The sequence below is a fragment of the Oikopleura dioica genome, chromosome 1, assembly GCF_907165135.1.
Source record: "Oikopleura dioica chromosome 1, OKI2018_I68_1.0, whole genome shotgun sequence".
Classification (NCBI taxonomy): Eukaryota; Metazoa; Chordata; class Appendicularia; order Copelata; family Oikopleuridae; genus Oikopleura; species Oikopleura dioica.
The window spans coordinates 2,463,407-2,488,703 of record NC_137291.1 but is presented as its reverse complement, the minus strand read 5'-3'; the positions used below and the strand labels follow the sequence as shown (position 1 = coordinate 2,488,703).

The following is a 25,297-nucleotide window of genomic DNA, read 5'->3' as shown; positions in this document are numbered from 1 at the left end:
CCAATATAAAACAACAAGAAATTATCCATTGCTTTCGTTTGATAGTATTTTATGTTTTATTAGCAGAATGAAAAGTATGTGCAATGAAAGTCATAAATAAAGCAGCTGTCTGTTCATTACCAAATGTGGCAGCGATCGTTTGGGTTCATAGGAGAGCCAACAGGACATTGCCAAATTTCCGAGAAGGGTTCAAAATTCCGGAAGGCTTGATTAACTCTTATTTTGTTGGGAGGGTGTGCGTCCATTCTCATTTGATTTTGGGCCGCTTAATCGGTTGATCGACAAGAAGAGTGGACAAACTAACCTTTTTCAAGCGATTCCGAGCACCAGGCATGAGCTGTCGCAACAAAAAACATCTGCTCCGACGAATACTTCTCCATTCCCGGCAGTCTTTTCTCCTCCTTTGCTTGTCGTTTCTAGAATTTTTCTTTAAAACAACCACTAAATAAACGGAACTTTACCCAAGCGTTGAAAGCAATTTTGACGCCACCATTATCCGCGATATTTTCTCCGAGTGTCAATCTTCCGGAAAGATTCATCCCCATGAATGTTTGCTTGTCGTACTGATTCACCATACACTCCGCGCTTTCTGCAAAGTTTTGAGAAGTAGTTTCGCCCCACCAGTTCTTTCGATTTCCGTCTGCGTCCATGTGGCGGCCTTGGTCATCGAAGCCATGGGTGATTTCGTGACCAATAATCATACCTAAGAATAAATTTAGAAAATTGGCCAATCAGATGAGCGTTCGCGATTTAAAACGAGATGACAGGCATTTCTGGGCCAACTATTGTCGGAAAACCATTCTTACCGATCGCGCCATAGTTGAAATAACTTGGATAGTCAATGTGATACAGTGGCGGTTGAAGAATTCCAGCAGGAAAGACCATCGCATTCTCTGTCGGACTGTAGTATGCGTTCGTCTCTTGGACCGACATTGACCAAAGCTCCTTTTAATGTCCAATTCGTTAATTTCAATCTCTCAAATTTGAACTCACCTTGTCAACAGGTTTCCTCAATTTCATGTTATGATTTTTAATCGCCCACTCATTAATCGTCCACGTATATCCCCAGAAATCATCGTCATCTTCCAGCACCAGACCTTCGTACTCGGAAATAATCTTCGTATTGTTGAGCAAATAAGGAGGGAACCCGTACTTGTCCTTCATCTTGTTCGCCTTGTCTTTTGCCCGAGCCTTAGTATCGATGTCCATCCATGTCTGACTGGAGAGGGTTTCAATGAACTCGGATTTTATTGATTCAGCAAAATTTTCCACTGAATTTTTCATCAATTTTTACTCGAAAAAGACCAAATTTTACCTTGAGTTTTGATATTCCTATTGAAGAAATTCTCGACATACACTCTTCCAACAACAAGTGGCATTGATTCGTAAAACATTTTTGAGCCTATTTTTCAAAGGAAAAAAATTACCTTGAACAAAATCTGTGCAAACGCGCCATCTCTCCTGGCATGAGAAATCGACGCCGTTGACTTCGAGAATCAGTTTGTATCTCAGCTGCTGGAAATCTTCGGAAAGAGTTGAAATCAGCGGCTTGACGGAAACCCAGGCAGCGTAATCTTTGAGAGTTTCGATTGGAGTTTTGGTTACGATTGCGCCGACGTTTTTCAGGTAATCCCTTAATTTTCTTACAGATTTTAAGGAAAGTAAAGGGCTTTACCTGGCAAAGATGACGATTCGTTCGTTTTTCGTCACTTCCCTTTCGCCAAAAAAGGTAGCAAAGAAGCCTATCCAATCCCAGCCCTCAAATTTCGTGAGTTCAATCAAATCCGTCATCGTGATTTCTTCATAATTAGCGTTGTAGTCTCTTTGCTCCTCAGGCGACATCATGATCTTGGCAAGCTCTTGTTCGAATTTCAAGATTTTTATCACTCGTTCCCGGACGAAAGATTCTTCCGTTTCTGGGCTCAAGAGACTTATGACGCCGGACATGTATTCGAAGTAAAAGTTCAGTGGGGTGTTTTCTTCCATGATGTCGAAAGCAGTTCCATTTCGGGAAATGTAATAATCGCGCGTCATAAAGCTCAGGCCATCTTGCTCCAAGGAGAGAATATGCTTGTTTGAGTCGGCGAGATCGATTCCGACGCCAAAGCCGAGAATAGCTGGTGATCCAAGTGAGTGGGCAGTTTGCACGAGTTGCTGAGCTGACATTGTGTTTTCAGAAGTCCATGACCAGCCGCCGAAATGTTGTTTTATGAAATCTTGAGCTGGCTGCGCGCCGCGGGAATTGATTTCGCCCATGTCTAGACACGCTCTTTTCCAAGGTTCGATAATGAATGTTCTCAATTAACAATATCTGATATTATAAAGAACCTCTTCCTGTACATATTCAATATTTCCTTGACATAAGGTGCTTCAGGCTGCTTTTCCAGCGGCGTTTCCAGCATCACCTTCACATCCGCATTCGTCAACTCTGATCTTTTCGTCAACGTTCCCCAGCTCTGTTTCCCATTCGGCATCGGACTCTTTTTGATCCAATTGGCGCATGCGTATTCGAAGAAGTCATCGCAGGGGTCGATGGTGTCATCAATCGCGCCAAGGACGGAGGCGCTTAGTTCAATACAGGCTCGTTCTGTGCAGGTTTCTTCGGAAGAGCGGGTTGATTTTGAGGCTGATCCGGTCGTCGACACTTTTAAGGAAGATCAAAATAAGTTTTATTATAGTTTTAGCGGCAATCTTTAACTTCAATGCCAATTTTTTATTTTCAGATATTTCGACCTTTTTTCCGGAAAAAATCACAAACCCAAGAGAAGCCACAAGAAGACAGCAAAATAAACTTTTCGGAATCTCTACTAAATTTTTTTCCTCGCCATTTTTCTCTGAAACTTTCATTTCAGAATTTCGCAATTCCGATAATCATAATCAATGTTCGATAGAATGTTTAAATCAAGCCCCTCGGGCATGTTTACAAGTGGAACTGTCCCGTTTTCACTGATAGCCTTGTCTGTCTGCTACTTTTTTAAAGAGAATCGTTCCTGAGGATTTTTTCGCGTTTCGTAAGGCGCTCGATTTTGATGCGATTGAAGAGGGATGCGCGGCGAATATCTCTGAAAATTTCAATAAAAAAGACAAGAACAATTACTCTTTTAAACCTCTCTACTCCTTCCCCACTCGGAGGTAAATTTTTAGCTTTTAGCAAAGTCTCTTCAGTCATCTTAATTATAAGCAAAAACTTCAGAAAATGATATTTACTTAATTTTTCTTAATAACGCGAGTTGGGATCCATTGTTCACTGGATCATGAATGGGAAGGAGAGAAAAAGTAAAATTAAGATCGAGAGTCGATCTTGAGAGTTTCACTTACCTATCAGTAAAAACGGCCAGATTATCGCTCAACGCAGTATCTCGTCTGCTGTATTCAGAGGAGTTTCCTTCTCAGGCTTTTTGAGTCGATTTTTCAGTATTGATTAGGCCCTAATCATTAGGGTTAGGGTTAGGCCCTAACAGCTAGGGTAAGACTATAACGATTAGGGTTAGGGTTAGAATCAATGTTAAAAAGAAATTTTTTAAAAATGAGAGCAAAGCCCCTTCCCTGAAGATCTCGTTTGAAACTGCCCTCGAAGAAGCGAGTGCGTCACCTGTTCATCCCTTTCCATCTTCTCCGAAAACGGCTGCTCCCTCGGTAGAGAACTTTTTTTCCCAAACTCGCCAGTGTTTTTCTCCGCATTCGAATTGCACCTTACATTCTTATCAGAGCCAAATAGATCGCAGTACTCGGCACTGGCCTTGTTAAAGCTCGGCTGGCGATTTTTCTTGTAGCACTCGCGGCGATAGATGAGGATTTTTTGCTCGCTATGGAGATGCTCTGATTGTTGTGATGAATTGGGCCTTGTTTCGTCGGAGAATTCTCGCTTCGATCTGAATTAAAAAATCGTAAAAATGAAAATGCAAAATTCTTCATCTTAAGAATTCTTTCAAACGAAGAACAAAAATAATAAAATATGAAAAAAACATCGAAAAAATCCATTAAAAATTCAAATTTCCTTTTTGTTTGCCAGAGACAGTAGATTCTTTGCTGGATAATTTATCCGAAAAACGCGCCTCGTAACAAATTCTCCTTCTATTCATCGCGCCGCCGTAAACTTGGGCTTCTCCAAATTAAAATATTTCACTTTCCACTTTCTTCTGACTATTTTTTCAACTCAAAATGAGAGATTTTTACTTGCTAATTTGGTACATAATTTTTACGGGTTTGAATTTTTCTTGCTGCGTCTCTGACAAATGGATGATGCTTTCGAAGCATGCGAATGTTTTGGGAGATATGTTCGGAATGTGGAAGGGAATATGGGTAAGTTCGAAAGACAAAAGACAGTGCTGTCCTATTCAATTTTATCTTTAGATGTACTGTTTCGAAAATGAGCCAGGGAGCTATGCCTGCGAATTGAATGACTTAGCTCCACTTCATTATCAGGTAAGCTCTTTCCTCAAAAACTCGGTTCTACATCACTCAGACAATACAACTCCTCTTCATGAAATCCCTGACAGTAGTCGGTTCCGCCGCCGGAGTATTTGGCCTAGTCGGCTATTTGGTCGCTGCTTTTCATGCGCGAAAAATTCGAGCGAAAATTTTACTGAGATGGGTTCAGTTTTCCGGTGCTATGGCTGTTTTGCAGGTGAAAATTGGACAAAAAAAGAGGGAAAGAGTTACTTTTAGGCGGCTGCGTATATTCTTTGCTCGATTTTATACGCTGCCGATATTTTTAAAAGCTGGTGGAATGCAGAGGCTTTTGCTACTGCTTGTTTACTGGCTTGTGATACAGCGCAGTTTGTGTTTGGTTGGGCACTGATTACTGTTTGGGCCTTGAATCCGTTTATTCTTCTCACCGGCTTTTTGATGATTTGCTATCCTGAAAAAATGTCGCATTTGTCGAAAAAAGGAAAAAGCGAAGAATCCTTTGATTCAAAAGAAATTGACTACGACTCGCAGGAAGAAGAGGATGAAACGACTGATGATGATGTTTTCATTTCCGATCTGGATCATCGTCGACATCAAGCAAGGTAAAAAATTACAAATAACAAGGCGTTTACCATTATTATCAATTTTTTTTTAAGATTGCTGAGCGAAAAACTGCAAAGATCGAATCCCGAATATACATTCATCTAACCATAGCCATTGTACAATGTACATTCATAGCCTTTCAAATAAAATAACAAAAATACAGTTCAATAAAAAACCATCCTTCTTTTGATGCAAAAAAAAACTGAGATTCTGAGACATTGGAAGTACCTAAATGGCCTCAGGGTACGAAATCACCCCCAAGTACCTTATCCTTAGTCAGAATGGTCCTAAGGTCATTGGCTACCTTATAATAAAAAATTGCCCCCTTTCTTAACAAAAATATGATTTATATGTGATTTATCCTACCTATTCTTTTGTCAAATCTATAAACTAAACCGTTAATTTAAAAGTTTCAGATATCTTCTGAAAACGCAGGATTCTCTCTTTTTTTCACAATGAATGAGGATTTGACTAGAGAATTTATTTTCGCGAAACGAACCTATTTTGAAACGAAAACTGAAAATTAAACTCTTGTTCTTCGTCCAAACTCATTAGGGTCGAAGGGTACGTTCTGAGTTTGGGAATACGCGCTGCTAATTTAATTTCATCTCAATTAAAATTCAGTCGTATTAAAATAAATCGATCCGTTTTTTGTCAGATTTTTTTATGAATTCCCATTCTCTTGAATCCATTTTTCTTCGCTTTCTATTTCTTTTCATAAGAAAGAACAAAATTCGAGAGAACGAAAAAAGTGAGTCTGGAACATTTTAAGAGTGGAAGTGAAGGGGAGATCCAGGTATTGCTGGAGCATAATGATTAATTCGCGCATTTTACGCGTTGTTTGCTATTCCGATACTTTCAAGACGCATGAAGGCTCAGAGCCACACGAGCGTTCTTCTGACAAGTTCAATGGCTTTTTCCCGTCAAAAGGGTCATTTCTTACCTTTTTGATAAATTGATTTCTTTTTCTTGAATTTTCAAATCTCTTGAATTTCTCCGGAAAATTCAGAAAAAAAGTATGATCGCTAACCGAAAAAATAGAGGCTGAAACTTTGCCTCCGGCGCCAAGATGCTATTCAGCGATGCTTTTTATTATGTGCCAATTGTGAGTTGAGTTAATTGAACTTGGGATTTACAACTTGCTCAGAAGCAACTTGCGTGACGTCTATCTTTTCGGCATCAAGAGTGGTTTTGAAGAATTTTCCTTTTAAAACTGCATTAAAAATACCAAGGCAGACTGGTGTGTCCATTGGTTGATTATACTTTATTACAAAAAAATTATACGAAATTTTTATGCGACAGTTGTTTGACAAAGAGGACAAGTATTTTTCTGATCGAGCCATTTTTTGATACATTTCTCGTGGAAGACATGTTGACAGTTTGGAAGCACCGCCCCTTTTTCGTCCTCGTAAATTTCGTGGCAAACTGAGCAAATCTCCTTTGCTTCCTTTTCGCTCAACTGTTTTATTTCTACTGCAGCATGTCTTCTGATCCTTTCGTCTTCTGTTATCTCGTTTTGTTCGTCCCCGGGGTGAGATGGATTGTCGACGATTCTGCCATCAGGAGTCACGAAAAGCTGTGGCCGGGGCTCCTGAATTCTTCGTGGAGTCGCTGGCCGCTGTTGGAGGGGAGGTAAATGGGCGAAAAGAGAAGTTAGGGAGGTAATGCTGGTGGGAGAGTTGGATCTTTCTTCCTCTTGCTGCATGTAGTTTGAAGATTCTCTGATGCTTGTGCGGCCTGAAAAGAAGGAAAATGAGTTTGGGCGTTTCAAATTTACGAGTTCATGAATAGACGAGGGAAAATGTTTGATTTTCTCGCTAGTCAAACAAAGAAAAAACTATGACACCGTTTGTTTTATATTATCCACCCGTTTTTGAACCCCTCTAGAAAAGGGATGAGGACATCCTGAGATTATTTTAACCCCCCTACGCCACAGAATAGACCTTTACCTCTTATTTTAGCTGCATTGAGGCACTGTATGATGCAACATGTGACAATAACTTTTTCTAAGTACCCCTACGCCACAGATCAGACCCTAAGCTACATTCTGGTACTTTAGGGAACCCTCTGTGATAACTGTGGTCGGAGAACATAGACTCCCCAGCTTGGGTTAATATAAAACAAACGGTGTCTATGTTTTAATTTTCTGAAACTTACTTTGTTGAGGTATTCTTTTTTTCGCCAAACTTTGACTTGAATCTTCTGCTTCTATCAATTCATCGCTTTTCTCCAGAGGTCTTTTGATAGAAATATCTGCTATGTCGACAAAAACGGAGAAGCAATTTATGCAATTAAACGGTTTTGCAACAGTTTGAGCTCTGTGGTTGCAAGAGTGGCAAAAGAAAAGAGATTGCTCCATCTCGTTTTTTTTTTCTCAAATTTTTTGTCTGTCAGGAATAGGTGCGCGACGATATTTATATTTCCAAAAAAGGGAAAATGGCTTAGCCAGCGGGTAGTTAAACAGGCATATTTGCCCTCGCGATGACACGTGAATAGCGCTGATTGTGAAAAGGAAAAGCCCTTAAAAATAATGACCACGAAGGAAATGATAAAAGAAGGGACAGATTGATGACATCCTAATATGGGAAAACCTAGGAGATTTTTCTATCTGAGAAAGTCATCAATTTTAGTAGCATTTCTGTGAGAATGTCCAATAATTTATTTACTTTTGCACAGAAAAGATAACGTAAAAGGGGCCAAAATAAGTGCAAGAATAGGTATGAAGATAAGAAGAAGTAGGGATCAGTTATTTCTTTGTGCATGCAAAATCGACGATGGGCAAAGGATCATTTTGAATTTGAAGGGTTTTAATAACCTGACTTTTGATCTTGTTGTCTTATTCTGGGTACTGAAGTTGGATGAGAGTTGGATTGAAATCAAGTAGGAATTCTTTTTGGTTGAACTTTTTTGTGCGATAGAGTAGATACGGTAGATTTGAAGGCAGCTTTCTAGGGGTGAGAAATAATCAATGGTTGGTTCTTTTTGAAAGTGAGAGACTCTTTTTGGTGGATAGTTGGGTATTTCTGTGTTGGAATGAAGGGTTGATTCGCGATTGAAGATGGTTATTCCCACTTTTTGGCGATTTCGAATTGCCACTCCCAAGCGGCGTGTTCTTTTTTATCGTCGTCGATGAATTTTGACTGGACCTTGTAGGTGCCTCGAGCCAGCATTCCCTGAAATTTTGTTAAGGAAAAATATTGATTCAGACAGAATCATAGTAATGAAAGGTGCCTTTCATCATCTTTGGACCGAAGCAGACGTCTCAGCAGGTCTGTAGACTTCATGAGGTCTCATCAAGAGATCTCCCGGTAGACATCAACATGCATCTCGAAACATCCTGAGGACTCCTCAGTGAGGAGTCAGAAAGGGATAAAATATGCCTAAAGACGACTGGATAAATTAATCGACATCAAGGGACATCTGAATCACATCTCCTTTAGACATCTTTGGGTAAATTATTTCCCTTTCTATGAGATGAACAGGATCTCTGGTCGAACTTCATTTATCACTCTTTGAAAGACTCTTTCAAAGAGGCTCTTTCCCTTGAATGGGAGATTTTAAACGCTTACCGAAGGTGCTTCATCAGCATCAGTAGTGAAAGTGTAGTCATCAGCTCGCGGCGCGTAGCTTCCCACCATCAAATTCATCTTATCAACCTTGATGCCTTTTCGCGTGACGACCTGGCTGTATCGCAGCCCGGAGACGATCTCGTTGCTAACTTTGAACTCGATTCCGATGGTGTATTCGGCTCCCTCTAGAATCACATGAGCTCTACTCGAAGTTGAGGGATTACCTTTAATTTTAAAAGACTGCTTCTTCGTCGTGTCGGAAAGATCCATCGTCAACGGACTGCCAAGTTCCTTGGAATTGAGAAGTATTTTTTTGACGACGACTCGGCGGCCATCAGCGCTTGTCGCCCCATCGACGTTTCCAAGAAGTTGTTCTGAAAACAGAGGTTAGAGAGAGAGCAGCACGGATGGCACCTACCTTTGTATCTTTTGAGCGCTTCATCATCTGTATCAAGGTTTTGCAGTTCTGCGATTGATTTCTCAGCGGGAGCTAGAAAAGTAAGAAAACAGGTTCCGGATAGGGATTTTTTCGAGGCCAAGGGAGCATTCTTTGGAGAAAACTCGTGATTTTACCTTTGTATTTTGATTCTTCCTCCTCTTCTTTGATGGCGAGAGCCTTAAGCTGCTCTTCCGAAACTTCCTCGGCCATTCTATAGATAAAATACTTACTAAAACTGGCAATTTTACAAAAGAAAAAGCGAAAAAATGTCAAAGATTTTTAACAATTTTTAAATATAAAAGCGAGAAATTAAAAAAAAATCTAAAAAACTGGACAATTTCTCTCAATTCATCATTCATCGTCTCTCAAATCCGCTAGAAAAAAGAGAAATAGTTTCCGCTTCTCGATTAATTTCAAATAATTTCTGATTTTCGCGTTTCTCGATTGGCTTTGTGGCGCGCTCGCTGGTGACTCAGCCTGGGAGAATAGAGAAGAATTCGAAAAGAACACGAATTTTGGAAGTTGAAGAAAAAGTGAAAAAGAAAAGATGGTGAAGAAAACAGGGCGGAGAAAGAAGGAATTGAGAGAAGGAGCAGATTTGGTGCTTTCGTTTGATCCAGCCGCGAGAAAAGAGTTTTTAACAGGTAAATTTATTCTCGATCTAGTAATTTTGGGGAAGACCAGGACCTGAGCTCGGCACCCTGTGTAGATGGGTGTAGGGCGGCCACGGTACAAATTTGTACCGCCGTTACAAATTTGTACCGCCGGTAAAAAAATTTTTGTACCGCCGGTACAAGCCAAAAATAAAATCCGAGAAAAGTGTGCGCTTCGCGCTAGAATTGAAGGAAACTCCGTACTGGTATAGAAAAGGTTGAGTTCTTTCCAAAAATGAGCATTATTTTGGGTAAAAATCGGTTTTTATTAGCAAAAAAATTATCATTTTTTGTACCGGCGGTACAAAATTTGTACCCGCGGTACAAATTTCACTTTTGTACCGTGGCCGCCCGCCCCCCGTGTAGATAGCCTGAGTCAGATTCTGAGGAGCTTCAATGCAATGCCGTGTAGCGGCTTTTTCAAAGAGAAGCCGCGAAGTTGCTCCTCCAGTTAACAGTACAGTAGTTAGAAAACAGGAAACAGTAGGCTGTGCAGTATATTTTTCAGTACAGGATGACGAGCCTAGCTCCAGTAGGTAACAGTAGACTTAAATCGTGATTTTGCGAAGCCGCTATGCGGCTTCGTTTTTAAGAAAGCCGCTTTGCTTCTCGTTTAAGCTCTTCAGAAACTAGCTTAGGTTACCTACAGGGTTTGCCGAGCCCAGTACAGGCGGAACATGAGATTCCCTTTTTGATCGCCTAATTAAGGTGGCCTAAAGTCCGATATTCTGAAATTCAGACTGCTGACAGCTGAGGCGGATGATAAAAAATGCATTTTGAAGGGTGTCGAATGATTATTTTATTTCAGGTTTTCGGAAAAGAAAACTTGCGCGAAAAGCAAAGGCGCGCGAAGAACTCAACCGACAGATCCAGGTCAGCACTAGAAACCGCTTTTTTCGTTTGATGAGCTTTTTAGACAGAGAAGCAGCGAATTAACAAGGAAAAGAGGGAAGAAATAAAGCAGAAAAACGAGCTGTTGGAAAAGTACGTCGACCAGTTTACTCAAAATGAAGATGAATCTGAGGAGGAATTCGACAATGGCGAGCAGACAGTTGTTATCAAAAAGACAGTAAGTCCGAGATTCGCTGAGGGCAGGACGTACACTCATTTTTCATTAAGAAAGTTGATGGAGACGACATTGACTTTGAAGATCTTCAAGCTCAATCTGCTGCGGCTTTAGGATCGGGGCTTTTTTTCCTCATTTTTTCGATTTTGAATAAGCATAACACACAGCCAGGGCTATTCGAAACGGCCAAACAAATCCCTGCCAAGATGGCCTAAAAGCGAAGCAGCGAAAGAAAAACGACTTCAATAGAAAGAAGCTAAAAGAATTGGAGGCAAAGAAACACAGTTTGGTTGACCGACAGAAGGCGAAGAAAGATCCAAAGCTGCGAAAACATGTGAAGGAATGGTGAAGACGGAAAATAGTCTCTATATCTAGTCAATATAGGCTTGTACTCACCAATAAACAAGCCCGGGTCGAAGCAAAAAGAAGGTGGGAAAGGCGGCAAGGTTGAAAAACGCGGTGGAAAAGGAAAGAAAGGACGAAAATGAGCAAGCTTCACAGAAAAACATGAATTTAACAACTCGCCATTTATCTTTATCCTCGAACCAGGGCTTTCCTGAAATCCTGAAAAAGTTGATTTTAGAATGCTTGATGATGATGTGGAACTGAGAGATTTGCTGGTGAATAATTTAGAGGCCAGTGGAACGCTGAGCAGGATCAAAGCTGAACTGAGAGCCGCGATTTTCAGCTGCTTAGGTACATCTTTAAGCACTTTTTGGGTTCCGTTACATCTCCTTTCAGATGAAAAGCCACAACCAGCGAAAAGATGTGACGACGAGCGATTATGCTTGTCCATTGCTGCCGACTGCCTCAGAAAACTGGGCATGTTCAACTCGCTGAAAGTGTTGGAAGCGGAAGCAGGAATGGTCCTCGAGTCGCCACTCTACACTTGTGACGAAACAGAACTTTCACTCAACATTCAGGAACCGCTTCATTTCTCGCTCTTTTTCTGCTTTTGCGAAGGAAGAAGAAAGTAAGCCTGAGAACAGAACTCAAAAACTCCCGTAATTCACCATTTACTCGAGAACAAAAGGGAACCTGAAGCTACCACTGCCGCACTGCCACCAAAGCCCGCTGAAAATGGCGAGGGCCAAGAAAGAGAGACAAATTCTAGCGTCGTTTCGTTAGATCAGATAAAAGAGAAGGCGAAGAAGGAGTTTGATGCGTATGATCATTCGAAGAGTGGATTTATTCACATTGATGACGCTTCTAGCGCTCTTATCGGTAAGGATTAGGATCTAGGCTAAGAAGCCTGTATAGAGACCTGACTCCCTAAATGGTCTTTATTACAAAGGTACATGACATTGTCAATGACATCTTTATTATTCAGATCCAGGTGTCTTTATATCTTGCCATTCCAGGTTTAATTGAAGGGTCCTTTATAACATTCATATTCAGATACGATGCCGATAATCTCGACTGAATTATCCGACGTTATCTTCAAAGGCCTAAAACCGTCGAACGAAAACAACGAAATCTGCTTCGAAAATTGGTGGAAGTTCATCGAGCGTTTCTACAAAATCGCGTTGTCCGTTACTTCTGCCGATTCTTCTCTTATTCCGTTTGACGCTAATCAAGACCCGTTGCTGACAAGTAGAACAAATGAAACAGCTGGTATTTCGTACACGGATGATTTTACTGAAGAACATTCAGGTAAGACGGCCATTCAAGTAAATTCCTGAGGCGCGTTTTCAGAAATTTTGACAAAAGAAGACGATCTTACTGAGGGCCGTTTGCCTGACTCCGAATCCGAGCTCGACGAAATCCCAACGGTAAGACTAAAACCCCCTTTTTCGATCCTCTTAATACCTTCAGACCGACACTGCTCAAAGAGCCCAAGAAAACACCATTCCAGATGTAACAGAAGACTACTCACTGCGCTCCAACGATGACTCTCAACGCCACGCTGATTTTTTCGAGTCTGTCAACTAAAATTCTAGCTTTTGTATCGCTCTATCAGCCTCTACTTATCTGTTCATGTTTTCTCTGTTCTTATTTTCTTTACAAAACGTTTTCTATTTTTCCACCTTTTTCAACACGGATTTTCAATGTTTTAAGATGTCTCAAGTGTCGAATTTGGAGCTCTGTAATCTCGCTTATGGAGGCCACGAGCCGCTGCTCAACACCAGACTAGAAGAAGAGCCAAATCTAGTCGACAAACAAGACAACGGCGGCCGAACAGCACTTCACTGGGCATCCTGCACGAATAACGTCGACATAGCAAAGCTCCTCATCGCGAAATTCAACGCCAAAGTGAACGTCAAAGATGACATGGGCTGGGGCAGGGTTGAGCAAAGAAAGAAGTGACAAGTGCACATCTTAAAAAGTTTTTTCAACCCTTCTTTTTGACGCCCCTTCATTGCGCTGTTTCCGCTGGATCGGATGAGATTACTGAGATTTTACTTGCAGCCGGGTCTGGAGGTAAGCCTCTTTATTGAAACTATTTAATCAATTCTGGTTCTAGTAAATGCGAGAACAGTCAACTGCCAAGTCCCGCTCCACTATGTTGCCAGCAAAAACCACACTCGTAAGACTGTACTTGCTATCTTCAATTTCTCTGAATCTATCCTTCAGATATTCTTCCAATGCTGCTTTCCCGTGGAGCAGAGCCCGATGCTCAAGATAAATACGGTCATTCTCCACTTCACAGAGCCGCTTCAAAAGGATACGATAAGGTTATAGAAATGATGATACAGGTAAGTCTCTCTTTCTTTTTGCAGAATCTGACAGCTTGATCTAGTACAATCCGATGATAGATGTTCGAGACAACCTTGGCAATACTCCTCTACACATGGCTTGTGAAGAAGATCGCCTTTCAACCGCGTTTTTTCTGCTTGAAATTGGGGCTGATCCAACCATCACTAATACAGGTAATGGGCATGGGAACATATAGGCCTGAGATAGGGTTTTATGAAGCCCTCAAATATTTTTTAACCTTTTTCTTTTCAGAAGAAAAAACGGCTTTTCAACTCTGCTCCGACTCGTTGCGAGCTAAACTTGTTAAGAAAAAATCTCGTCGCTCCGCATAATCACATTTTCTTCCCTCTTTTTTACACTGATACTTATTTAATAATAATTAACTAAACAGAAGAAATTGAAATGACTCGAGATTTATTTCCAGTCAGAAAAAGATATTCTCAGCCTGATCAGCCGATCACGTTAACAAACAGACATTGGAGCACCTATTTCTAGGCGGATTCAGCTCAGCTTTAAAAAGAAAAGGTTTTTTTGGTGATTTAAGACATGGACATCATGTCGTTGAGGGTCTTGTCGAGCTTCTCAGAGATTGATCGGTAGTTGAGCTTCTCGTTCATGAGGGACTCGAGAAGACCGTCGATGGAGGACTCGAGCTTGTCGACGGATCGCTCGGCGAATTCAGCTCGGGTATCCTGGGACTTGAATTCTTCCTGGAGGTGGGCGATCTTGTTCTCGAACTTCTCTTCTTCCTCACCGTTCTTGATGGTGATAGCTTCGGTCTCCTTGACCTTAGCTTCCATTTCTCGGATCTGGGTCTCGAGTTCTCGGGCTAGAAAAGAGAGATTGAAATCGGAATAAACAAAAAAAGCTTACCCTTGGTCTCGAATTCTTCAGCTCGCTCAATAACTCGCTCCAAATCGCCCTCAACGACCTTGAGCTTTCGGGAAGCATCTTCGAACTTCTGGTTGGAGATCTTGGCGACCTCGTTGGCCTCCTCGAGCTGGGTCTCCATCTGTTCGAGAGACTCTTCAGCGGCGAAGGATCGAGCTTCACCGGCCTTTCGGGCGTCTTCGTTCTCCTGGCCAGAAGCCTCGATGGATTTGCACTTCTCGATGTTCTCCTGGAGTCGCTCCTTGTTTCGCATAGTTTCTTCTTCAAGGAGGGCAAGTCGTCGCTTGAGGGCACCAGCCTGCAATTCAGCATCGACGGCTTCCTGAAAGAAGTTTTAGTTTTCTTTACAGTATTCGACTTTTACTGACCTTATCAGCGAGTTCGAGCTTCTCAGCAGTGTCCTTAGTGACAGAGATGGTGATATCGAGGTCATCTTCGACCTTGGCGATCTTTCGCTGGATTTCGGAGACCTCCTTCTCGAACTTGGCGGCGGTCTTCTCGTACTCCTGGGCCTCGGCCTCGAGAGAGTTGGCCTTCTCGGTGGCGGCCTCCTTCTCCTTGACCATGGTGTCCATCTTGTGCTTGATTGACTCCATCTTGCTGGTTTGGTGGTTTTACGTTCGGGAACAAAAAAACCTAGAAAATTTTGATCAAAGTAAGGTATGAATTTATCTCTCTGTTTTACCTGGATAAAGCTAAAGCTGAATGAGAGCTAAAAACTCCTAGATCGTTTCAAAGGAAAGTCAGTTGCTGCCTCCTCCTAGCTGCTACATTTATGGCGGAGCAGTAAACACTGGATTTAAACCTCTTAAACTTCGCAGTCACTGTGCGGCCAAGCTACTTCCCACAAGTGAGTAAGTGGGTCTATAATTGTACATAAATAGTTCAACATCTGTTAATTCGTCCTTTCTTCTTTTACTTCTGAACTTTTTTAATTGCTTTTGAACCGGCACTTAATAAGAATGGACACACATGTTTAAAATAATTCAATTCATTTTATCATTCTCATATCGAAGTCTTACTGACGGTTCGTCTCTATCTATACGACAATTTGTCTTGAAAACTTGGATTCTCATATACAGAATTTCATTTCCGAAGATTCAAAATATTCTGCCGGCAATATCTACATTTGAAGATATGGATATTTAATTGGTAATCAATCAAATGATACTTTTTAGAATTTTACATTGCGGAAATCTTTATTCGAAACTACTCCCAGTAAATAAAAACACGACGAATCAAACTTTAAGATAATTGAAAAAGAATGTATCAGAGCATTTGAACTACAGTCTCGGCCCATTTCGGGCAGCAGTCGTTCCAGAGCCAGATGACAGTGCAAGTCCAGTAGCCTTGCCGTTGCAACGCTTCAGATCCATAGATTTGGCTCTCCTTTCGCAGCAATGTCAAGCAGTCGCGACAGTGCGCCAATCCACAGAATTCTTGATGCGATTTTGCTTCAAAAAAGTTAAAGGAATGAGTAAAAACTTCTGGAATACCGTAATTGTAAATGACTCTGGCTTCATTGCTCACAGAAAATCCGCCGTTTTGCGCTTCGCTGGTGATGATCAGGGAAGAAATAAGGATCTTGGACTTTTTTAAAATTAAAAAAATTAAATTAATATAAAAATATTTTCTTTCATCGTGCTACTGCTCATTTATAAGTCTAACCCTAACTCACCAGAAAATATATTCTCATAATATTTTTGATTGATTCTAGTCTTCTCTTCAGCAACTTTGTTGATCAGAAAAAACAGTTTGTTCTTGTATGATTTGCTCGTTGTTGAGAATTGAAACTGAACTTATTCTTTTCAGCGCCACATCAAAAAAACGAGTCGGCTTACTCTTGTCGGCTAATCGGCTGACTAGCGATGTATTAAAGGCGTGTTTCAAGCTAGTAGAGCCGAAATAAATGGTTTTCTCTGGTCTCGGTGATAGATATGTAGCTGCCAGATGAGTGACGGGAATATTAGGCAAGTTCGTTTGCATGAATTGATGTATTGAAAAGGTATGTACAGGCAATAATTTAAACGATAATCAGATCTGTCAAGTGAACCTTGAATAACTATTTCCCATCGAGGGGCTTTGAGAATTTTGAGGCGATTTGGACTGTGAGTGGGAAAGGTTTTTTGAAAGTGGATGAAAGGAAGTTCCAGGAGGTCGGGGAGGGCGAGTGAAACGATCAATGCTGACATTGTGAAGCTTCGAAGCTTGAAGAAAATCTGTGCATTCGAATAGATATAAATGCCGCTTTGGAATTCGGTCGCCAGCGTCTATAGTTTTAAAAACGTAGAACCATAAATTTGGATCCCCAATATCCCTCGCAGCGATGGAGGTGTTGACGAGTGGGTGTTCAAATATTCTAGTGACGAATCTTCCGTCATTCGCATTGACGATTATTCTGTCAGGCGAAATCTGAAGAAGAGAGTTAGTTGAAGGTCTTCCTTGATTCCACTGCAAGATTTTTTAGAGAAATTGGATTGGGCCAAAATCGGATAAGTCCCCAAAAATCGGTTTTCTTGGAGGTTTCTTGCCCATGTTAATTAATTAAAAAACTCCTTTTTACTTACGTGGATATCACAAATTTGCTGGAGCCAAGGGTTTATGGGAGATCTTCCAACAAAGTTTTCTACTTGCGAAACTTGCGTGTCCGTATGATTCTGCCAGAAGTTTGATCGATTGTATCGTTGAAGAATCTTGTTCACTGCATAGCTACATATATCGCTCCTCAATTGATTCGAAACCCTCACTAAACTCTGGAGAATTTCGACCGATCCGAGATATTTCAATCCGCTGAAAGTTGTTGTGCATCTTTGTGGCTCTCTTGACATTTACAAAAAGTTATTTTTCTGACTTTGCTTGCGTCTAATCGTAGTTTGAAATGGAATTTGAGTTTGTTGGAAGAGTCAGTTAGTGAGGTCGAGATAAGCCCAGAGCAAGCAATTCGCAGAAATGCGGAAGGCACGAAATGAGTCAAGAAGATCCAGCTGCAGTAGATTACTTGCCAGTTTTGACTTGATATTTTTTGAGTTTTCAGACAGTACAGAAAGAGAAAAAGGACATTATTGGGTCAGAAAAAAACCATTTGGGCTTATTTTGGATAATTTTTCCTCAGATTCCGGGACCATAAAGATTATTTTTTATTTTGAAAAATTTCTCAGAGGAAGTTATTTACCCTGACAAAAAGGTTAATATCAATTACTTCATCATATTTTTATATAAAAGATGATTCGATTATACATTCAAATATTCGTCGTATATCTTTTCGAATTATATATGATAAAATAATAGAAAAATGAAAATCCAAAATTCAAAGAATAATCATAATGAGACTAAGATTGAGTGGATTCATTGAAATCTGATTTCTTTGAAGGAAAGTGAAAGAACAAATATTTGCAAAAGAGACCAGTGTGCATTTCGAAAGTCGACAAAGTTCAGACTACTCGTGTATAAGTAGTGCTGAACTCAAAACGGTTGAATACTCATTCATAAATCGTCATATACAAAATAGTAGTAAAGAACCATATTCTTCTTCTAACAAATGCATAAAGCATCAGAAACGACGGCGAAAATAAAAAAACTTGCGATTAGTTTTATTTGAGCCCATTCGTAAGCATCATTGATCTACTGATCAAAAAGTATTTTATTGTTTTCTTCCTATTTCTTGATTACTTTGAGGCGTCTTCGTAGCGTTATTGAACCGAGTCGGCACAGACTTCCCATTTCAGCACTTCATTCGGGGTCCTAGGCGAACACTATATTCAAAGTTCTTTGATGAGTCGTACTGAGTCTGGCCAGGCAAAATTATATTTCTGAAGAAATAAGATCAAATGATTTCCAAGGCGCCATTTGGGATGAAATGATCCATCACTTTTTGAATTACAAAGTTCATTTTCCATCATCGAAAAGGTCTCAGAATCTTATCCTTTCGTTAAAAATATAGTCATCGGTTACCTAATCCCGTTAGCGACAAGTTGGACGAGTCTATCCGCCCTTGACATTTAGCGATGTCACAAGAGTTGATCCAATCGTAGAAGAAGAATCTCATGCTGAAGAAAATAATGAGGGTTGCTCTTTTGGAATGAGTCCGGAGCATCCAGCAGTCTATCCTGTGGCGATAAATTATCGCCTTCAATTAAATTAATTATGATCCTCGTTCGCCGGTGCCCCTAAGAGAATTGGTCGTCAAGGCTGACTGCTCAAGAAGATTATTTTTTATTCAAAAATATCCAATTTCATCGTCAATTCAAAAAGAACTTCCTCTCCCGTCTATTTACGACTAGGTCTCTTTCCATCCATAGGTCAAGAAGAATCATTTCTGACACGTCTGATCGAGGTGCTGAAAATTACGAATGGGCTTGTTGAAAATACGTACAGTAAAACGTAAGAAAAATACGTAAGAAGATACGTCAGACGAAAACGTCCAGTTATGATCGCCACCAACAATTCATTCTTGACTCAGAGTACTGATTCAATTCAGATAGACAAAGTGTCTTATTTTTATGCGGAACTAAACTTCGGTATCTCCGAACGACAACCCAACTTTGCTTATACACGATTGAAAGGCCTATGAATAAAATGCTATTGTTCATATTCTTCGGTGATAAAAAATAATGGAAAATACTTTCTTGTAAAGTGTAGAATGTAAAGTTTACATTGTAAACCCAATGAAAGGTATAATTCATGTCGTCATGGCAGATCTGTTCTTTATGGGACACATTCATCGTTTTAAAAAAAGAAAATTGTTATCAAGAACTAAATGACGCTTGGTATAGAATTCTCAAAAAAAATGTCCGACGATATTGTTTCTGATTCATAATCAAAATTGAATATATGAGTCGTATTTATAGATTTGTCGAAAATAAAATCTTTTTACCGCATCTCTTATAAATATTGTAATAACATTCAAAATATCATTAGTTACAAGTAAGTAACTTTAATAATAATATTCGGAAAGTTTAGTATATCTGATACTTATCTTAAATATGGTATGATAAACCATGTTCACATGTGTTCGATCAGATCAATTTTTAACATTTCTAACGCTTATTACAAAAATCTTTGTTCTCCGCCAGAAATATCAAAAGATAGAGTTCACTTTTTCCATCGATAGTTATCAGCGATGATTATACTTAATTGCTCAGGCAGATCAGAAAAATGCTGCCGTGGCGCGTTCCGAGGTGCTGTAGGGACGCCGTATCCAAGAGTGCCACCTTTTTCGACCAAGCCCATAAAAGCTTCCTGAGCGTCTCGTTCTCCTCATATTGAACAGTTTATGAACAACGACATCCACGAACAGAACGATGAATTTCACGGCCATTATTTCATCTATTTTCATCTTCTTCAGTCATTCTGCAGAATGTTTTCCTAGAATTGAATATGGAGCGATAGAAATGGACATTCAAGAATTAATAAGGTACAAAATTTTTTTTTTCATTTTTTTCGAAAAACTTTAATAAATAAAGTCTAATAACAAATCTTTAGATCGACAAGAAACAACCAGATCAACTTTACCTGCATTCGACTAGCAAACGAGCTTCAAACCCGAGGAAAATTTCGCTACCAAGATGACAGGCAAAGATTCTTCCAATACTGCGTGAAACTGGGGAGAAAATAAGCCTTCGCGATTATAACTTCTGCCCCAAGAAAATTGTCAGACCTTACTCGTTATAGTAGAGCTCCTAAAATTACCAAGAATGCACCATGCTTATGATTCCTTTTTATTTTACTGACCTGTATTTTTCATTATTTCTGCTTGCTTGTTAATAAAGCACTAATTTCATATTCAAAAGACACTTACCATTCAAAGGTCTTTCTACATCAAAAAGTCGGTCTATATGAGTCAAGATGAGAAACGAGTAATTTGTGAACACATTGCGTTCTTGACTTGTTATTTTGAAGCTGTTCATGTCAACCTTTCAAAAGTTGTCAGTTTAAGATCTTTGCCGCTCTCAAATACCGGTTCGCATTAGTCAGATTTAGCTAGTAGGACTTTTAGGAAAGCGGGGTAATCAGTACAAGATTTGTGACGTTCATCATGGCAATTGATATTTTGTTTGTAATAAAGAGATGCCATCAATTATGCCATGAAATTATGTCACTGCTTGTCAATCACTTTTTTACGTTGTGAAAAGTCAACGTAAAAGGTTGTCGGACTTAGAATGATCCGTTGCCGGTCAAATGAGTAAGGTAACAATTTTCACATGGATTATTTTGTTTTTAAATAGAGAGCACGAACTTCAGCAGTTCTTTTTATTCTCAAGAAAGTCTGCAGTTATATACTGCTATATATTTTAGATACTCTGAGCATAACTCGTTCTGCTTTAACTCTGGTCTGATTGATTATCGTCAATGCCAGATAAAAACCATGTCTTCAAAGGGGACTCAAAAGAATTTTTAAAATTGATCGTGAGCGTACAGAAAGAACTTTGAGAGTGGGCTTATTTGATCAACAGCTTGATGTTCCAAACATCAAAGAACTACGTGAATGTAACATGAAGGTCGGACTATTTCTCACTCGTCAGTTAGACAAGTTTATATCTATGACAAAGAGAATAAAAGAAGTTGCTATCAGATATAATTGAATCGTAGATATTAACACAAGATTATTGATAAAAAAACGTGAACAAAAAAAAAACTTTTTCAGATAAGATTATCGAATTTTTTTTTTCATCTTGATTTTCCACACAACTGATTTTTGACTAAATTAATTTTTGACTAATTTAATTGCCGTTCGCCAAGAAATAATCAGTAGAACAATTCAGGTGATCCGGGACCAGTTCTTCAAGTCGACACGAAAATGTTTCAAGTTGGTTGCAAGGCTCATCATTCCAAGTTCCATAAGTGTATCGCTCAATGCAATTTTCAACTCCACCGACATTGTTTGGCTCGTTGGTCGTCCAATCGAATATCGTGTTGTTAATCCCTAAAGACTACATCAAAACTTAACCCAACAGTATTTATAACCTGTTACAGTTTGCCAGACTTGTGTAGTTTGATTCTTTACAATTCCTAGCCATTCTTTTCTGCCTAAAGTTTCGCGCTCGTTGTTGAAGTGGTCAAGCTCGTCTTGAGTCAAAAAGAATGAAAGATAACCCCCAATGTCTTCGCATCTCGACTGCGCGGTTTCATGGTCGACTCGCTCATAGTCGCCACCAGTCATAGCGAAGGAAACACATTTCTTGTAGTTTATCGTTGTTGTCGGGGTCGTTGATGTCGTTGTTGTCTGTGTTGTCGTCATCGTCGTTGAAGTTGTTGATGTTGTAAATGTGAATGTATTCGTAGATGTTGTCGTTATTTCGTAAACATTAACGCTTCTGTCCCCTTTGCTCTGAGTCAAAAATGCTATGAGACCACCACAAAGCAAAGCGACACAGAAAACTAAAGGGCATCAAAACTTCCAAAATTGACCAAAAATTCAACTTTAACCATTTTAGATGCCATTCATAAAACTATTAATTTCTTAGAGCCCCCTTCGCTCATATTTATCAACTAGTTATGCTTTCAAAAATAATTGGTCAACAGAGAATCATTCTAGAGCTTGCCTGCAAAATTTTGGAGGATCCTGGATTGTTGGATCAAGAAGAAGTGTCGTTATTTGACAGTTTCACGCGGCGCGAAAAACAACTTACAAAGACAAACAAGATAGCCAATATCAAAATGATAGAAGGTATAAAACCAACGCGATCTTTTCTTTTTCTCTAAAAGAGAAAAAATGAGCGTTTCGGCAAGATCTACTAGAACAGCAAGAACGATTCGATCCTACGGGGCGTCGACAGTAGATAGAAAGGAGTTTTCCGGATTGCAAAAGATTGTTCCCTGGTAAGTTTTGTAGGATAAAATATCATCCTTTAACGGGTCTTTCAAGCTCTTTAACAAAAATCCCAACCTACAGCTGGCGAATCACGTGCCCCGCTCGGCTTCGCTATGTCGTGGACATCAAGGAGACCCAGTTCTTCTGCAACTCCTGCCGACTCTACTTCAAATGCTTGGATGATTTCTACCGGCATAAAATGATCAAAGATCAAATTTCAAAGGCAAAAAAGGAGTTTCAATACATGTCAATTACGCTCCGAAAAATCGGTTACAACGTCAATTGCGATGGAAAAATAATGCTTCTGCCACCCGTCAAGGTTCGTCGAAAAGTATAGAAAGGGGCTGATTTTTCTCTAGACACAAGTGAACAACCAGACTTTGGGAAGAGGAAAAAAGAAGAAGGCAACTTTCGAACCAAGCCAAGCTCTTCCCGAGAGCCTCGTTGAGCATAAATTCTTCAATGAGCGGGAGTTTGTCGAGGAACTCCGATCTTGCAGAAGAAAAACTGAAAAATTGCGAAGAAATTTCAAAGCTTTTCGACTTGAATAACAGAATAACATCAATTTCAGTTATTTTCTGTGTCAGATGTCGTATTTGAGCTCAGTTAAATAATCCGCACAGATAAAATCAATCGGAATTTTCTGCTCCTGCGTTATTTCACTTTTCCATTTCGAAATAATTTCAGCCGAGTTTCTCGATGTCCCAAAAGTATCTTCATCCGATTGAGTCGTATGCTCTACCAGCCACTTTTCAACGGAAATCGGAAATTCTAGCTTCAAAAAATCGTAGATCGCTTTTGTCTGTTGTTTTGGCTTCATCGCAAAATCTTCAAATTTGACGATTTTCAGCCTTGAATGAAGATGAGTATTTTCTTTCAGAAATTCTAACTGCTCGAGTTTACGTTCACAAAAAATTTTGATGTTGTAGAAAAGAGACGCCGCGGCGGCAATCCTCAACCGGCTCAAATAAACGGGCCTTGGATCGCTAAAAATAATAATCTGCAAACTGCTTATTTAACAAATCGTTACCGGAAGTAGAGAATGACCCTCAAATCCACTTCACGCCTCTCTGCTTCTCGTAAAATCACTCCAATGTCGCCATCTTGAATGGTTTTTATCACTCGCACGTTTTTCTGGCAGAATTTCGTCAGGGCCTCTTCAGATGATTTTTCTTTCAGATCGCTTGATTTGAGCGCATTTGGTTTATCGTAGAAGACTTTCAAAAGGGACCAAAAAATCAGATACAAAAACGGGTTAACCCGTTGCCGAGCGCGTAGAAATTTCGCGGCTTCGACACGCCCCGAGGCTCGAAATACTGCGTACTTATTGGCGAGAAGGCATTTTTACGCCTCCCGCGCGGTAACGGGTTAAGAAAAGCTTCCTTAACCCTAACCCTTGTTTCTCTGAGAATCGATTCCATTCCTATCCGACCATCATCATATCTTAATCCTGGGTCGGTTAAATTACACCGAAAAAGATCCAAAATGAAAGAAGCCCATTCTTCTTCATGTCGTTTTTCACGATACTTTCTTGTCCCCAAAACAATATGATCAGGCTCAAAAAGCTTCAAACTCGGTTTCTTTTTTTTAGAAAAATTTTCTTTAAACTGAAATCTACTGTAAATAAACGGCGCAATTACCAATAAAGCTATATGGCTGCTAAGTTTCCATTTTACTTCCGTAATAAAGTATCCAACAATGAGTCTATGTGAAAGACGGCTTTCGCGGAATTTACGACTGCGGATGATCCTTTAACATAAGGTTCATAACTTATGAATCATAAGTAAAAGTGACCGATCGTGAGCCCGGGCTAGAGAAAATTTTCGCTCAGAATGGCAGTAACAAAAAGAGCAAAGAGTATTAATCCCGGGAAGGAGATTCAACAACCTACTCCTTCTGTTGCTCAAACTGAGGCTACAAAGGACGATGAGAGGTACGAAAACGAAGATGATGGTTAAAAAAGTTATAATTTAATTGATAAATTTATGATTTTTTTTCGATAAATATCTAAATTTTCAGCGAGGAAAGCCAAAAAACAGCAAGAAAAATGAATGCTTTCAACACTGCTGCTTTGAATTCAGCCCTCGTTGTTGGAAATTTCATCATGCTCAAGTATGTTTCATCAATATCGAATCATATTTCAGGGGATTAATTCAGGAATGAAATCGAGAAGTACACATTCTGCGGGCGAATCTGTGACCATGATCTGTCCGGTGAAGAATGTCGAGCTACTTTGGCAAGTCAACGTAAGTCAGGGGAAAAGACACTCGTTAATTGGTCTAATTTATAATTTCAGAAAGAACTGTGTACTACTGCGAGGACTACCCAATGCTTTTGAAAATGTCCTTGGCAGCTTTGAGCATCGTGCTCCAAGTTGTCTACGGTTTCATCGACATTGTACTCATTGTCGAAAAACAAGAAGACGAAAAAGACGGGTTGGAGACGGAAGAAGTTCTCGAAAAGATGGAGAAACGAGTGTGGATCACCTTCATTGCAGGTGTACTTGGGCTGTTAATTTCGATTGTGAACTACGTTATCGCTGCTTTCGAATAAAAATCATAGAAAAGAAACCGTTCATAAAAAATGTTTTCGTTGTGGTTAAAAATCTCCGCCAAAAAGGACGATCCAGTTCGATAACCAGTCAAGAGCAGAATATTCTTTGCAGGAGGTAGTTCTTCTATGTCTTCTATGTCTTCAATTTTCGCTGAGGTAAAGGTTTCTCTGTTTGATTTCAAGGCCACCCATAAAAGTGGAAAGAAAAATGTTGCAAAAAGAGAAAAACTGAAGAAAAAATCTTTTAACATTTTGCTTTTGAATCTTGTTTTGGTCAATGACGAACGCTTTTTGCCGGAGATTTGTTGATTATACAATTTAGGGATCGCTTCGGGATCAAAGAGGAAAAATGTGGCAAGCCATTAACTGAATTTTTCGGCAGCCAATAAGATTGCTGTATTTGGCTTATCATATATTATATAAAGCCCGTGTTCTTGCTTCAGCTCGAAAATCAATACACTTTGCGAATTCAATTTCATAATTTTAGCTAAATGAATTTTGAAACTCATCAAAAATGACGCAAATCGAAAAGATAATACCGTATCACGCAAAATAAAAACTTTGAAAAGAAGCTCTATTTCCTATTTCCTGTCAAATACCGGAGGC

At 39.8% G+C, this 25,297-nt stretch overlaps 10 protein-coding genes across 11 annotated transcripts; 5 read left to right on the top strand and 5 right to left on the bottom strand.

The window, feature by feature from the left end:
• Positions 1-42: 42 nt before the first annotated feature.
• On the bottom strand, positions 43-2,847 carry LOC145711494 (endothelin-converting enzyme homolog). The gene is made up of 10 exons (XM_081789187.1): positions 2,793-2,847; positions 2,329-2,644; positions 1,676-2,269; positions 1,428-1,633; positions 1,316-1,384; positions 994-1,271; positions 807-945; positions 462-703; positions 305-416; positions 43-265 (listed from the first exon to the last, which is right to left on the bottom strand). The coding sequence occupies exons 1-10, from the start codon at positions 2,845-2,847 to the stop codon at positions 117-119; spliced, it is 2,160 nt and encodes a 719-aa protein (XP_081645313.1). The 3' UTR covers positions 43-116.
• Positions 2,848-4,175: 1,328 nt separating this feature from the next.
• LOC145711286 (uncharacterized) lies at positions 4,176-5,172 on the top strand. Its single transcript, XM_081789007.1, has 5 exons — positions 4,176-4,302; positions 4,354-4,425; positions 4,466-4,627; positions 4,669-5,012; positions 5,067-5,172. The coding sequence occupies exons 1-5, from the start codon at positions 4,240-4,242 to the stop codon at positions 5,116-5,118; spliced, it is 693 nt and encodes a 230-aa protein (XP_081645133.1). The 5' UTR covers positions 4,176-4,239; the 3' UTR covers positions 5,119-5,172.
• Positions 5,173-6,258: 1,086 nt separating this feature from the next.
• Positions 6,259-7,377, bottom strand: LOC145709141 (uncharacterized). Its single transcript, XM_081786826.1, has 2 exons — positions 7,171-7,377; positions 6,259-6,750 (listed from the first exon to the last, which is right to left on the bottom strand). The coding sequence occupies exons 1-2, from the start codon at positions 7,370-7,372 to the stop codon at positions 6,305-6,307; spliced, it is 648 nt and encodes a 215-aa protein (XP_081642952.1). The 5' UTR covers positions 7,373-7,377; the 3' UTR covers positions 6,259-6,304.
• Positions 7,378-7,648: 271 nt separating this feature from the next.
• LOC145695798 (rho GDP-dissociation inhibitor 1-like) lies at positions 7,649-9,253 on the bottom strand. Its single transcript, XM_081772822.1, has 5 exons — positions 9,156-9,253; positions 9,001-9,072; positions 8,807-8,956; positions 8,583-8,767; positions 7,649-8,186 (listed from the first exon to the last, which is right to left on the bottom strand). Exons 1-5 carry the CDS (start codon positions 9,229-9,231, stop codon positions 8,076-8,078), a joined length of 594 nt encoding a protein of 197 aa, XP_081628948.1. The 5' UTR covers positions 9,232-9,253; the 3' UTR covers positions 7,649-8,075.
• Positions 9,254-9,474: 221 nt separating this feature from the next.
• LOC145695799 (nucleolar protein 12-like) lies at positions 9,475-10,957 on the top strand. Its single transcript, XM_081772823.1, has 4 exons — positions 9,475-9,665; positions 10,483-10,547; positions 10,591-10,743; positions 10,794-10,957. The coding sequence occupies exons 1-4, from the start codon at positions 9,569-9,571 to the stop codon at positions 10,953-10,955; spliced, it is 477 nt and encodes a 158-aa protein (XP_081628949.1). The 5' UTR covers positions 9,475-9,568; the 3' UTR covers positions 10,956-10,957.
• A 338-nt stretch (positions 10,958-11,295) lies between these two features.
• On the top strand, positions 11,296-12,771 carry LOC145695796 (uncharacterized). Its single transcript, XM_081772821.1, has 6 exons — positions 11,296-11,436; positions 11,482-11,663; positions 11,730-11,964; positions 12,139-12,393; positions 12,436-12,512; positions 12,556-12,771. The coding sequence occupies exons 1-6, from the start codon at positions 11,325-11,327 to the stop codon at positions 12,670-12,672; spliced, it is 978 nt and encodes a 325-aa protein (XP_081628947.1). The 5' UTR covers positions 11,296-11,324; the 3' UTR covers positions 12,673-12,771.
• Positions 12,772-12,798: 27 nt separating this feature from the next.
• Positions 12,799-14,505, top strand: LOC145711493 (uncharacterized). The gene is made up of 6 exons (XM_081789186.1): positions 12,799-13,020; positions 13,089-13,161; positions 13,205-13,267; positions 13,315-13,436; positions 13,481-13,610; positions 13,690-14,505. Exons 1-6 carry the CDS (start codon positions 12,799-12,801, stop codon positions 13,767-13,769), a joined length of 690 nt encoding a protein of 229 aa, XP_081645312.1. The 3' UTR covers positions 13,770-14,505.
• On the bottom strand, positions 13,976-14,989 carry LOC145704862 (tropomyosin-like). The gene is made up of 3 exons (XM_081782363.1): positions 14,697-14,989; positions 14,311-14,650; positions 13,976-14,266 (listed from the first exon to the last, which is right to left on the bottom strand). The coding sequence occupies exons 1-3, from the start codon at positions 14,922-14,924 to the stop codon at positions 13,977-13,979; spliced, it is 858 nt and encodes a 285-aa protein (XP_081638489.1). The 5' UTR covers positions 14,925-14,989; the 3' UTR covers position 13,976.
• Positions 14,990-21,022: 6,033 nt separating this feature from the next.
• On the bottom strand, positions 21,023-21,704 carry LOC145711184 (mannose-binding protein C-like). Of its 2 annotated transcripts, XM_081788916.1 has the most exons (3): positions 21,421-21,704; positions 21,292-21,354; positions 21,023-21,250 (listed from the first exon to the last, which is right to left on the bottom strand). In XM_081788916.1, exons 1-3 carry the CDS (start codon positions 21,563-21,565, stop codon positions 21,048-21,050), a joined length of 411 nt encoding a protein of 136 aa, XP_081645042.1. In that variant the 5' UTR covers positions 21,566-21,704; the 3' UTR covers positions 21,023-21,047. The 2 variants fall into 2 exon arrangements, with proteins under 2 accessions (XP_081645042.1, XP_081645041.1); XM_081788915.1 differs by having other exon boundaries at positions 21,292-21,704.
• Positions 21,705-22,039: 335 nt separating this feature from the next.
• On the top strand, positions 22,040-22,692 carry LOC145711492 (uncharacterized). Its single transcript, XM_081789185.1, has 3 exons — positions 22,040-22,146; positions 22,193-22,457; positions 22,498-22,692. The coding sequence occupies exons 1-3, from the start codon at positions 22,040-22,042 to the stop codon at positions 22,687-22,689; spliced, it is 564 nt and encodes a 187-aa protein (XP_081645311.1). The 3' UTR covers positions 22,690-22,692.
• The last annotated feature ends 2,605 nt before the right edge of the window (positions 22,693-25,297 follow it).

Coding starts and splice junctions, on each gene's coding strand:
- LOC145711494 (XM_081789187.1), bottom strand. CDS start 2,847: ATGAAAGTTTCAGAGAAAAATGGCGAGGAAAAAAATTTAGTAGAGATT. Junction 1,634..1,675: donor CGAATCGTCATCTTTGCCAG/GTAAAGCCCTTT, acceptor AAGAAAATTAAG/GGATTACCTGAAAAACGTCG. Junction 1,385..1,427: donor TTGCACAGATTTTGTTCAAG/GTAATTTTTTTC, acceptor AAATGTTTTACG/AATCAATGCCACTTGTTGTT.
- LOC145711286 (XM_081789007.1), top strand. CDS start 4,240: ATGATGCTTTCGAAGCATGCGAATGTTTTGGGAGATATGTTCGGAATG. Junction 4,303..4,353: donor GAATGTGGAAGGGAATATGG/GTAAGTTCGAAA, acceptor TTTTATCTTTAG/ATGTACTGTTTCGAAAATGA. Junction 5,013..5,066: donor CATCGTCGACATCAAGCAAG/GTAAAAAATTAC, acceptor TTTTTTTTTAAG/ATTGCTGAGCGAAAAACTGC.
- LOC145709141 (XM_081786826.1), bottom strand. CDS start 7,372: ATGGAGCAATCTCTTTTCTTTTGCCACTCTTGCAACCACAGAGCTCAA. Junction 6,751..7,170: donor AAAAAGAATACCTCAACAAA/GTAAGTTTCAGA, acceptor CCTTCTTTTCAG/GCCGCACAAGCATCAGAGAA.
- LOC145695798 (XM_081772822.1), bottom strand. CDS start 9,231: ATGGCCGAGGAAGTTTCGGAAGAGCAGCTTAAGGCTCTCGCCATCAAA. Junction 9,073..9,155: donor GGAAGAATCAAAATACAAAG/GTAAAATCACGA, acceptor TTACTTTTCTAG/CTCCCGCTGAGAAATCAATC. Junction 8,187..8,582: donor ATGCTGATGAAGCACCTTCG/GTAAGCGTTTAA, acceptor ACAAAATTTCAG/GGAATGCTGGCTCGAGGCAC.
- LOC145695799 (XM_081772823.1), top strand. CDS start 9,569: ATGGTGAAGAAAACAGGGCGGAGAAAGAAGGAATTGAGAGAAGGAGCA. Junction 9,666..10,482: donor GAGAAAAGAGTTTTTAACAG/GTAAATTTATTC, acceptor ATTTTATTTCAG/GTTTTCGGAAAAGAAAACTT. Junction 10,744..10,793: donor CAGTTGTTATCAAAAAGACA/GTAAGTCCGAGA, acceptor TTTTTCATTAAG/AAAGTTGATGGAGACGACAT.
- LOC145695796 (XM_081772821.1), top strand. CDS start 11,325: ATGCTTGATGATGATGTGGAACTGAGAGATTTGCTGGTGAATAATTTA. Junction 11,664..11,729: donor AACTTTCACTCAACATTCAG/GAACCGCTTCAT, acceptor GCCTGAGAACAG/AACTCAAAAACTCCCGTAAT. Junction 12,394..12,435: donor TTTTACTGAAGAACATTCAG/GTAAGACGGCCA, acceptor GCGCGTTTTCAG/AAATTTTGACAAAAGAAGAC.
- LOC145711493 (XM_081789186.1), top strand. CDS start 12,799: ATGTCTCAAGTGTCGAATTTGGAGCTCTGTAATCTCGCTTATGGAGGC. Junction 13,162..13,204: donor ACTTGCAGCCGGGTCTGGAG/GTAAGCCTCTTT, acceptor TTCTGGTTCTAG/TAAATGCGAGAACAGTCAAC. Junction 13,437..13,480: donor TTATAGAAATGATGATACAG/GTAAGTCTCTCT, acceptor AGCTTGATCTAG/TACAATCCGATGATAGATGT.
- LOC145704862 (XM_081782363.1), bottom strand. CDS start 14,924: ATGGAGTCAATCAAGCACAAGATGGACACCATGGTCAAGGAGAAGGAG. Junction 14,651..14,696: donor AGCTCGAACTCGCTGATAAG/GTCAGTAAAAGT, acceptor AACTTCTTTCAG/GAAGCCGTCGATGCTGAATT. Junction 14,267..14,310: donor TGAAGAATTCGAGACCAAGG/GTAAGCTTTTTT, acceptor TCTCTTTTCTAG/CCCGAGAACTCGAGACCCAG.
- LOC145711184 (XM_081788915.1), bottom strand. CDS start 21,565: ATGACGACAACACAGACAACAACGACATCAACGACCCCGACAACAACG. Junction 21,251..21,291: donor AGTCTGGCAAACTGTAACAG/GTTATAAATACT, acceptor TGTAGTCTTTAG/GGATTAACAACACGATATTC.
- LOC145711492 (XM_081789185.1), top strand. CDS start 22,040: ATGAGCGTTTCGGCAAGATCTACTAGAACAGCAAGAACGATTCGATCC. Junction 22,147..22,192: donor TTGCAAAAGATTGTTCCCTG/GTAAGTTTTGTA, acceptor GGGTCTTTCAAG/CTCTTTAACAAAAATCCCAA. Junction 22,458..22,497: donor TGCTTCTGCCACCCGTCAAG/GTTCGTCGAAAA, acceptor ATTTTTCTCTAG/ACACAAGTGAACAACCAGAC.